This window comes from Triticum urartu, chromosome 2 (assembly GCF_003073215.2).
Source record: "Triticum urartu cultivar G1812 chromosome 2, Tu2.1, whole genome shotgun sequence".
NCBI lineage: Eukaryota > Viridiplantae > Streptophyta > Magnoliopsida > Poales > Poaceae > Triticum > Triticum urartu.
Genome location: NC_053023.1, coordinates 53,474,540 through 53,486,245, shown reverse-complemented (window position 1 = coordinate 53,486,245; position 11,706 = coordinate 53,474,540). Strand labels below are relative to the sequence as shown.

General features: G+C 47.7%; 2 protein-coding genes across 2 annotated transcripts; one reads left to right on the top strand and one right to left on the bottom strand.

The window, feature by feature from the left end:
* Window positions 1-6,396: 6,396 nt before the first annotated feature.
* On the bottom strand, window positions 6,397-7,786 carry LOC125534994. Its single transcript, XM_048698054.1, has one exon. It carries the CDS (start codon window positions 7,402-7,404, stop codon window positions 6,397-6,399), a length of 1,008 nt encoding a protein of 335 aa, XP_048554011.1. The 5' UTR covers window positions 7,405-7,786.
* A 1,954-nt stretch (window positions 7,787-9,740) lies between these two features.
* LOC125540989 (peroxidase 2-like) lies at window positions 9,741-11,372 on the top strand. Its single transcript, XM_048704495.1, has 3 exons — window positions 9,741-9,984; window positions 10,138-10,347; window positions 10,493-11,372. The coding sequence occupies exons 1-3, from the start codon at window positions 9,784-9,786 to the stop codon at window positions 11,069-11,071; spliced, it is 990 nt and encodes a 329-aa protein (XP_048560452.1). The 5' UTR covers window positions 9,741-9,783; the 3' UTR covers window positions 11,072-11,372.
* The last annotated feature ends 334 nt before the right edge of the window (window positions 11,373-11,706 follow it).

Here is an 11,706-nt window from a genome sequence, read left to right as displayed (position 1 = left end):
GAAACATATCCTTATTCCACTAAGGACAATTTTGACCGCTGTCCAGTGATCTACTCCTAGATCACTATTGTACTCCCTTGCCAAACTCAGTGGTAGGGCATATAATAGATCTGGTATACAGCACGGCATACTTTATAGAACCTATGACTGAGGCATAGGGAATGACTTTCATTCTCTTTCTATTTTCTGCCGTGGTCAGGCTTTGAGTCTTACTCAACTTCACACCTTGTAACACAGGCAAGAACTCTTTCTTTGACTGTTCCATTTTGAACTACTTCAAAATCTTGTCAAGGTATGTACTCATTGAAAAAACTTATCAAGCGTCTTGATCTATCTCTATAGATCTTGATACTCAATATGTAAGCAGCTTCACCGAAGTCTTTCTTTGAAAAACTCCTTTCAAACACTCCTTTATGCATTACAGAATAATTCTACATTATTTCTGATCAACAATATGTCATTCACATATACTTATCAGAAATGCTGTAGTGCTCCCACTCACTTTCTTGTAAATACAGGCTTCACCGCAAGTCTGTATAAAACTATATGCTTTGATCAACTCATCAAAGCGTATATTCCAACTCCGAGATGCTTGCACCAGTCCATAGATGGATCGCTGGAGTTTGCACATTTTGTTAGCACATTTCGGATTGACAAAACCTTCTGGTTGCATCGTATACAACTCTTCTTTAGTAAATCCATTAAGGAATGCAGTTTTGTTTATCCATTTGCCAGATTTCATAAAACGCGGCAATTGCTAACATGATTCGGACAGACTTAAGCATAGATACGAGTGAGAAACTCTCATCGTAGTCAACACCTTGAACTTGTCGAAAACCTTTTGCGACAATTCTAGCTTTGTAGATAGTAACACTACTATCAGCGTCCATCTTCCTCTTGAAGATCCATTTATTCTCAATTGCTTGCCGATCATCGGGCAAGTCAACCAAAGTCCATACTTTGTTCTCATACATGGATCCCATCTCAGATTTCATGGCTTCAAGCCACTTTGCGGAATCTGGGCTCACCATCGCTTCTTCATAGTTCGTAGGTTCATCATGATCTAGTAGCATGACTTCCAGAACAGGATTACCGTACCACTCTGGTGTGGATCTTACTCTAGTTGATCTACGAGGTTCAGTAGTATCTTGATCTGAAGTTTCATGATCATTATCATTAGCTTCCTCACTAACTGGTGTAGGTGTCACTGAAACAGTTTTCTGTGATGTACTACTTTCCAGTAAGGGAGCAGGTACTGTTACCTCGTCAAGTTCTACTTTCTTCCCACTCACTTCTTTTGAGAGAAACTCCTTCTCTAGAAAAACTCCGAATTTAGCAACAAAAGTCTTGCCTTCGGATTTGTGATAGAAGGTGTACCCAATAGTCTCCTTTGGGTATCCTATGAAGACATATTTCTCCGATTTGGGTTCGAGCTTATCATGTTGAAACTTTTTCACATAAGCATTGCAGTCCCAAACTTTAAGAAACGACAGCTTAGGTTTCTTGCCAAACCATAGTTCATATGGTGTCGTCTCAACGGATTTAGATGGTGCCCTATTTAACGTGAATGCAGCTGTCTCTAATGCATAACTCCAAAACGATAGTGGTAGATCGGTAAGAGACATCATAGATCGCACTATATCCAATAAAATATGGTTATGATGTTCGGACACACCATTATGCTATGGTGTTCCATGTGGCATGAGTTTGTGAAACTATTCCACATTGTTTTAATTGAAGACCAAACTCGTAACTCAAATATTTTACCTCTGCGATCATATCGTAGAAACTTTTATTTTCTTGTCACGATGATTTTCCACTTCACTCTGAAATTCTTTGAACTGTTCAAATGTTTCAGACTTATGTTTCATCAAGTAGATATCCCCATATCTGCTCAAATCATCTGTGAAAGTCAGAAAATAATGATACCTGCTGCAAGCCTTAATATTCATCGGACCACATACATCAGTATGTATGATCTCCAACAAATCTGTTGCTTGCTTCATTGTTCCGGAGAACGGCGTTTTAGTCATGTTACCCAAAAGGCATGGTTCGCAAGCATCAAGTGATTCATAATCAAGTGATTCCAAAATCCCATCAGCATGGAGTTTCTTCATGCGCTTTACACCAATATGACCTAAACAGCAGTGCTACAAATAAGTTGCACTATCATTATTAACTTTGCATCTTTTGGTTTCAATATTATGATTATGTGTATCACTACGATCGAGATCCAACGAACTATTTTCATTGGGTGTGTAACCATATAAGGTTTTATTCATGTAAACAGAACAACAATTTATTCTCTTACTTACATGAATAACCGTATCACAATAAACATGATCAAATCATATTCATGCTTAACGCAAACACCAAATAACACTTATTCAGGTTCAACACTAATCCCGAAAGTATAGGGAGTGTGTGATGATGATCATATCAATCTTGGAACCACTTCCAACACACATCGTCACTTCACCCTTAACTAGTCTCTGTTTATTCTGCAACTCCCGTTTCGAGTTACTAATCTTAGCAACTAAACTAGTATCAAACACTGAGGGGTTGCTATAAACACTAGTAAAGTACACATCAATAACATGTATATCAAATATACTTATGTTCACTTTGCCATCCTTCTTATCTGCCAATCACTTGAGGTAGTTCTGCTTCCAGTGACCAGTCCCTTTGCAGTAGAAACACTTAGTCTCAGGCTTAGGACCAGATTTGGGCTTCCTCACTTGAGCAGCAACTTGCTTGTTGTTCTTCTTGAAGTTCCCCTTCTTCCCTCTGCCCTTTTCTTGAAACTAGTGATCTTGTCAACCATCAACACTTGATGTTTTTCTTGATTTCTACCTTCGTTGATTTCAGCATCACGAAGAGCTTGGGAGTTGTTTCCGTTATCCCTTGCATATTATAGTTCATCACGAAGTTCTACTAACTTGGTGATGGTGACTAGAGAATTCTGTCAATCACTATCTTATCTGGAAGATTAACTCCCACTTGATTCAAGCGATTGTAGTACCCAGACAATCTGAGCACATGCTCACTAGTTGAGCGATTCTCCTCCATCTTTTAGCTATAGAACTTGTTGGAGATCTCATATCTCTCAACTCGGGTATTTTCTTGAAATATTAACTTCAACTCCTGGAACATATTATATGGTCCATGACGTTCAAAACGTCTTTGAAGTCCCGATTCTAAGCCGTTAAGCATGGTGCACTTAAACTATCAAGTAGTCATCATATTGAGCTAGCTAAACGTTCATAACGTCTACATCTGCTCCTACAATAGGTCTGTCACCTAGCGGTGCATCAAGGACATAATTCTTCTGTGCAGCAATGAGGATAAACCTCAGATCACGGATCCAATCCGCATCTTTGCTACTAACATCTTTCAACACAATTTTCTCTAGGAACATATCAAAATAAGCATATGAAAGCAACAACGCGAGCTATTGATCTACAACATAGATATGCTAATACTACCAGGACTAAGTTCATGATAAATTAAAGTTCAATTAATCATATTACTTAAGAACTCCCACTTAGATAGACATCCCTCTAATCCTCTAAGTGATCACATGATCCAAATCAACTAATCCATGTCCGATCATCACATGAGATGGAGTAGTTTCATTGGTGAACATCACTATGTTGATCATATCTACTATATGATTCACGCTCGACCTTTCGGTCTCCGTGTTCCGAGGCCATATCTGCATATGCTAGGCTCGTCAAGTTTAACCTGAGTATTCCGCGTGTGCAAAACTGGCTTGCACCCGTTGTAGATGGACGTAGAGCTTATCACACCCGATCATCACGTGGTGTCTGGGCACGACGAACTTTGGCAACGGTGCATACTCAGGGAGAACACTTCTTGATAATTAGTGAGAGATCATCTTAAAATGCTACCGTCAAACTAAGCAAAATAAGATGTATAAAAGATAAACATCATATGCAATCAAAATATGTGACATGATATGGCCATCATCATCTTGCGCCTTTGATCTCCATCTCCAAAGTACTGTCTTGATCTCTATCGTCACCGGCATGACACCATGATCTCCATCATCTTGATCTATATCAATGTGTCGTCACACGGTCGTCTCGCCAACTATTGCTCTTGCAACTATTGCTATCGCATAGCGATAAAGTAAAGCAATTATTTGGCGCTTGCATCTTATGCAATATAGAGACAACTTTAAGGCTTTTGCCAGTTGCTGATAACAAAACATGATCATCTCATACAACAACTTATATCTCATCACGTTTTGACCATATCACATCACAACATGCCCTGCAAAAACAAGTTAGACATCCTCTACTTTGTTGTTGCATGTTTTACGTGGCTGCTACGGGCTTAAGCAAGAACCAATCTTACCTACGCATCAAAACCACAACGATAGTTTGTCAAATAGACTCCGTTTTAACCTTCGCAAGGACTGGGCGTAGTCACACTCGGTTCAACTAAAGTTGGAGAAACTGTCACCCGCTAGCCACCTTTGTGCAAAGCACGTCGGGAGAACCGGTCTCGCGTAAGCGTATGCGTAATGTCGGTCCGGGCCGCTTCATCCAACAATACCGCCGAACCAAAGTATGACATGCTAGTAGGCAGTATGACTTATATCGCCCACAACTCACTTGTGTTCTACTCGTGCATATAACATCAAACCATAAAAACCTAGGCTCGGATGCCACTGTTGGGGAACGTAGTAATTTTAAAATTTTCCTACGCACACGCAAGATCATGGTGATGCATAGCAACGAGAGGGGAGAGTGTTGTCTACGTACCAACGCAGACCGACTGCGGAAGTGATCACACAACATAGAGGAAGTAGTCGTACGTCTTCCCGATCCGACCGATCCAAGCACCGTTACTCCGGCACCTCCGAGTTCTTAGCACATGTACAGCTCGATGACGATCCCCGGGCTTCGATCCAGCAAAGCGTCGGGGAAGAGTTCCGTCAGCACGACGGCGTGGTGACGATCTTGATGTTCTACCGACGCAGGGCTTCGCCTAAGCACTACAACGATATGATCGAGGTGGAATATGGTGGCAGGGGGCACCGCACACGGCTAAGGAACGATCTCAAGGATCAACTTGTGTGTCTATGGGGTGCCCCCTGCCCCTGTATATAAAGGATGGAGGAGGAGGAGGAGGCCGGCCAAGGCTAGGCGCGGCCAGGATGTGGAGTCTTACTAGGACTCCAAGTCCTAGTAGGAGTCCACCAAGAGGGGAGGAAGGGAGAAGGAAGTGGAGGAGTAGGAAAGGTGGCCGGCCCCCTTTTCCCTAGTCCAATTCGGACTAGAGGGGAGGGGGGCGCAGCAGGCCTTTTCTCCTCTTCCCACTAAAGCCCATCAAGGCCCAATACTTCTCCCAGCGAATTCCCGTAACTCTCCGGTACTCCGAAAAATACCCGAATCACTCGGAACCTTTCCGAAGTCTGAATATAGTCGTCCAATATATCGATCTTTACGTCTCGACCATTTCGAGACTCCTCGTCATGTCCCCGATCTCATCCGGGACTCCGAACTCCTTCGGTACATCAAAACTCATAATATAACTATCATCGAAACCTTAAGCGTGCGGACCCTACGGTTCGAGAACAATGTAGACATGACCGAGACACGTCTCCGGTCAATAACCAATAGCGGGACCTGGATGCCCATATTGGCTCCTACATATTCTACGAAGATCTTTATCGGTCAGACCGCATAACAACATACGTTGTTCCCTTTGTCATCGGTATGTTACTTGCCCGAGATTCGATCGTCGGTATCCAATACCTAGTTCAATTTCGTTACCGGCAAGTCTCTTTACTCGTTCCGTAATACATCATCTCGCAACTAACTAATTAGTTGCAATGCTTGCAAGGCTTATGTGATGTGCATTACCGAGAGGGCCCAGAGATACCTCTCCGACAATCGGAGTGACAAATCCTAATCTCGAAATACGCCAACTCAACATCTACCTTTGGAGACACCTGTAATGCTCCTTTATAATCACCCAGTTACGTTGTGACGTTTGGTAGCACCCAAAGTGTTCCTCCGGCAAACGGGAGTTGCATAATCTCATAGTCATAGGAACATGTATAAGTCATGAAGGAAGCAATAGCAACATACTAAACGATCGTGTGCTAAGCTAATGGAATGGGTCATGTCAATCAGATCATTCAACTAATGATGTGACCTCGTTGATCAAATAACAACACTTTGTTCATGGTTAGGAAACATAACCATCTTTGATTAACGAGCTAGTCAAGTAGAGGCATACTAGTGACACTCTGTTTGTCTATGTATTCACACATGTATTACGTTTCCGATTAATACAATTCTAGCATGAATAATAAACATTTATCATGAAATAAGGAAATAAATAATAACTTTATTATTGCCTCTAGGGCATATTTCCTTCAGTGATTGCCGCAAGCAGACCCGTGGGCGCGACATCGTGGCGGCGGCCACCACCAGAGCGATCACGAGAGCGGTCCTGGTCCGCCCCGCGCTGGCCCTCCCGCGCGTTGCGGGAGAGAGACCGGCGGATGCAGTCGCCCCACCCCGTCTGACCTCTTGAGCCATCTCTACTATGGCTGCCGTCGCAGTCGTCGGCGTCGTCGCGCCGCGTGTTGCGGCGGTCGTCGCGAGCAGCTGGAGCCGTGCGCCGGCTCCCAGGAGGCGGAGCACCGTCGACGATGTCTGGGTACCAGGTGAACTCGTTCACGTCTGGGGTGGGAGGGTTGTCGTCATCTTCGCATGCGTTGGAGTGGTCCTCGTGCAGGTCCAGATGAATGAGCACGCGGTGCCGCAGGCCACGCCGCCCACGCCGCCGCTGGCCGCGTGCCGGCAAAGTGAGCCACTTGACCTTCAGGATCGCGTCGGGGTTGGTGGTCCACGCCCACAGCGCGAGGTACCTCGTGTCCTCCCTTCGTAGCGACCTGTTCTCGATGTAGTCCAGAGAGCAGCCGTGCCCAATGACGAACGTGGCGACATAGTTGTTCCAGCCGTGGACAGGAATTCCTTCGATGCAGAGGCGCACATGATGCAGCTGGTCTTCATTCTCAGCATGGGCTTCCAGGCGCCAGGCGCGCACGAAGATGTGGAGGCCGTCATGGTGGAAGTCGCCGCGGTCCGTTGCATTGGCGCAGTGGTGCTGGTACATGAACCGGACAAAGAACTGCTCGGGGTAGTGGCGCACGACGGTGACGTCCGCCTGCCTGATGCTGAACTTGGCAGCGAAAGCTGCCGCAACAGTTGCAGCGGGCACGTCGTCGCGAGCCCCCTCGAGCCAGGCGACAGCTGCGTTGCTGGAGAGGAGCGCCGACTCCTCCTGCATCTCCGAGGTGGTCGGGACGACCACGTAGTCCACCTCTGGCCTTGATGCAGCGTCTCCAAGCCTGCGGGCCATTGGAGCAGCGGCGGCGAGGTTGGGGAACACGGCGGCCGCTGCAGGCTGCTGGGGAGGAAGCGCCCAGCCCCGGCCCGCTCCAAAGCGTGGGGCAGTGCCCTCCTGAGGCGCGACAACAGGACGGGGCAGGGGCGGTGGAGCGATGAGGTGGGCGAGGTAGCTCAGCGGGCGCCACTTGTTCCGGCAGTCGCGAGCGCGGCGGTGGTTCTCCAGGCAGCGAGTGCAGCGGATGGGGTCTCGGCAGTCTGCAGCTCGGTGTCCGGGGGCGATGCAGCGGCAACACCTCCCTTTAAGCCAGCTTGGGATGGGATGCGCCTTGAATGCCGACGAGGCAAAAGCCGGGCGCCGCGGGGCGTTGCGTGCCCGGACGAGCTGCCAGCCGCCGGTCACATCGGCCTCCTCCTCGCGCCCCGTACCCGGGCTTGAATACCCCGCAGCAGCAGGCTGCACACCGTGGTTAAAGTCTGCCTCGCCTTGAATGCCCTGGGCAAGCAGAGATCGCGAGGACTCACACGCCGCGGCCTGAGCCAGCAGCCCATGCTGCGCGACCAGCGGAGAAGCAGCCACCTCCTCAACGCCCGAGCCTGACACGGCGGCTGGGGCGGGCTGGCGGGACGGTGGATCCAGACCTGAGCCAAGGGACGGCGCCACATCAGGCAGCCGATGCAGAATGGCCACAGGAGGTGGAGCAGCTGGCCACTTAACCAGCGTCGGTGGCGGGGGCAGCGGCATGGACCAGCAGGCGAGGAAGGAGCCACGCGCGGCCAGCGAGGTCGCCGCTGATGCGGTCGCCAGAGCAGGGGGGGGGGGGGGGGGGGGGGGGGGGGGGGGGGGGGGGGGGGGGGGGGGGGGGGGGCGGGGGGGGGGGGGGGGGGGGAGCGGAGCGGGAGGCATACGGCGTAGGGCCGATATACGGCCCTTTCTTTAACTACTAAAAAAAATCATCTTTATTATTACCACAGTCACGGAGTGACCCCGACGCAGACTAGTTAAGATCCTGAGTACATGTCACGTTCTCGATTTTTAGGAGGTATACATACATAAATACATCTGAGATGTACTGTTGACATGAAGAGACGTTGCTCTTGCTGTACCTATCCAACGCTAGTTCAGTTAATTAACGAACATCCATAGTACCAGGAAACACGGTCATCAATGAAAACATATGTAGTTTATGTTTGTGTCAGGTGTATACATTTTCCTAACAGGGATCTATTTAAAATAATATACATGAATACGCGTGAGTTGGATTTCACTAGCAAATCACGTATTCATTCATCAATCTTACAAGGCACAGTTCTAACAGCGGTTCCGCGAACCCAGGTATGGCGCTGCATTTGGGGTTCATATATATACCAGGGACCGCGTTAATGCCCAGCACCAGATCAATCATATACCGTATAGCCAATTAGTCATCGATACCCTTAATTGGCAATTAGAAGATAAAATGTATTTTCATCCACCATTGTTGCTCGTAGGATCATCTCTTAGATATCTACATTCGGAGGTTGGGTAATCATAGAGAGCATCGATCCGATACCTCGAATGCAGAATGACGCGTATGCATGTAACGTCCTAAGATATATAAGACTTAATCATCTAAGACGTTGAAGCAACCATGAATATTCCACGGCTGCTAATGGTGCGCTGTACTACTCCCATCAAAATCATTCTGCAATGTGCAGCTGCTGATTAATTTGACTATGCATGATACAACAGTGCACGATGCACTTTTTTTTTTGAAACTAGTGCACGATGCACTTGACCTACGCGAAATACAGCATGATGACACCGAGAAAAAGGAAAGAAAAAAGATGCAGAGCAGCAACGATCATCTAACAGCCAGCTAGCAGATGGATTGCACTTGGCCATGTGCGCAGAGGAAGCATATTTCTTTTGTTTGAAAATACTTATTGGAAGTAAGAGTTCATGCACAGCTTTTGAGCATTCGAAAGGAAAAGAGTACTATGTCGTTTTAGAATTTCGTTGACTTCCATGCACTCTATGGAATATGGATGATACATCCTTGAATGACTTTGCAAAACATGGCTACTTGCTAATGTCCAATCCAAGTCAACTCCCCGCAAGTGCTGGTTCATTTGACTCTATGCATTACACATGCGCGCACAATGCACTCCGCGATGCACTCGGCGAGTTGCACCAATACGACAACCCTGAAAAAGGCTGGAATGATCTAGTAACCGCTAGCACATGAAACGCCAGGTTGGCCACCACATTATTCGCCGGCCAAAACCGGGAATGACCGAGCTTGCGAGCGGCTATTCATATATATCTGCATGGAATATGCAGGGAATGACATCCGCATCCACCGCAAAACTTCATCTCCTGCAGCGAGTTATCGACAGGTACTCCTGTGTCATGGCATCTTCATCTCTATCAGTCGTGTTGCTCCTGTGTCTGGCCACAGTGGCGTCGGCGCAGCTGTCGACGACATTCTACGACAAGTCGTGCCCTTTGGCTCTTGAAAAAATCAAGACCGGCGTGGAGACGGCCATCAATAGCGACCGCCGCATGGCCGCGTCGCTGCTCCGGCTGCACTTTCATGACTGCTTTGTCCAGGCAAGTTTTTCACATACTTAAGATGTAGCCGGGCTGGACTTGGGCGAAAGCCTGTTTCGAGACTTGTTCTGTTTCGGTTTTGTTCATTTGCTGAACACCTACCTAGTGACTAACGAGCGTGCATATGTTGCCTGGCTACGTACGCACATGCAGGGCTGTGACGCGTCCGTTCTGCTGAATGAGACTAGCGTGGGTGGCAACGAGCGGGGCGCGTTCGGGAACGTGGGATCGCTGCGTGGCTTCGAGGTCATCGAACAAATCAAGAAGGATGTGGAAGCCGTGTGCAAAAAGCCCTACAGCAACAACCCCGTCGTCTCCTGCGCCGACATCCTCGCCGTCGCTGCTCGCGATTCCGTCGTCGCGGTAAGAAAATGATCCATCACCTCCCAATCCCAGTTCACTCGACTCGATCGCGTGGCGAAGCGCCAAGTTTACCGGTTGTTTACTTTGTGCGCACCGACGGCAAAATAATAACTCGATTTTGTCTTCCTGATGCATACATACACAGTTGGGAGGGCCGACGTGGGAGGTTCAACTGGGGAGGAAGGACTCCGCCAACGCTACCGTGGCTCTGGCCAACGCGAACCTGCCTGGGCCGTTCTTGGACGTCGCCGGCCTCAAGGCCAGCTTCGCCGGCAAGGGGCTCAACTTGACCGACATGGTCGCCCTCTCTGGCGGCCACACCATCGGGATGGCGCAGTGCAAGAACTTCAGGAGCAGGCTCTACACCGAGCCCAACATCGACTCCACCTTCCAGGACAAGCTCAACGACACCTGCACCCCGTCTGGCAACGACAACAGCCTGGCCCCGCTGGACGACACGGCGACCCCCCCGACCCAGGACATGTTCGACAACGCCTACTTCCTCAACCTCCAGTCCAACAAGGGGCTCCTGCACTCCGACCAGGTGTTGTACAACGCCACCGCAACCAGCGGTGACACCGAAGTCATCGTTAACAGCTTCGCTTCTGCCCAGGCCGTGTTCTTTAAGGCCTTCGCCTCGGCCATGGTGAAGATGTCCAACCTCGGCCCGTCGCCTGGCTCTCCTCAGGGCCAGGTCAGGAAAGAGTGCTCCATCCCCAACTAAGATCACCATTTGCACCGAAATGACAGCGTGGACCAACAACCTGCTGCTGTGAGAGTCCACCCGTATTTTTGCCGTACAATGAACCATGCGTGTCCTTTCAGCACCTTGCATTGTAGTACCACGTATTCCATTATTTCTATCCTTTTCTATGTACACTTTTTTTTATCCCAACATTCTTCTATATGTTACTCTTCTTTCCTGCAAATTTCGTAGTAACATACTTGCAAATGATAGTATTTTCTGTATGAAGCATACGGTTGATAATTTTCGAGAGACAAATCATGTCAGGTTTCACAAATTCTTAGAGATTGTTCACAAAAATGCCAAAGAAATATCACTTGGGATTCACATTTTTCACACGTTTCATGTCGGTTTCAGCAAAGTTTTTTTAAGCCCAAACCATAGAACAATTGGGTCTACGGATTTTTCATTGATATAAATAATAATATAAGACAAAAAGAAAAGAAAAAAACACTATCCAACTCCTGTTTTAGGTAGCATTGGTATAGAATAATACTACACCCGTCTCCAAATATAAGACATTGGGTCTACGGAGGCAGTAGCTATTTGAAACCATCATCCTAGATGTGATTATATCCATGCTTCGAATCACTACTGCAACTTGCTTATACGCC

Bases quoted from the DNA above. Each gene is read 5' to 3' on its own strand.
- LOC125540989 (XM_048704495.1), top strand. From the start codon at position 9,784: ATGGCATCTTCATCTCTATCAGTCGTGTTGCTCCTGTGTCTGGCCACA. The intron at 9,985-10,137 runs GCAAGTTTTTCA...ACGCACATGCAG, and splicing joins TTCATGACTGCTTTGTCCAG to GGCTGTGACGCGTCCGTTCT. The intron at 10,348-10,492 runs GTAAGAAAATGA...ATACATACACAG, and splicing joins CTCGCGATTCCGTCGTCGCG to TTGGGAGGGCCGACGTGGGA.
- LOC125534994 (XM_048698054.1), bottom strand. From the start codon at position 7,404: ATGGCCCGCAGGCTTGGAGACGCTGCATCAAGGCCAGAGGTGGACTAC.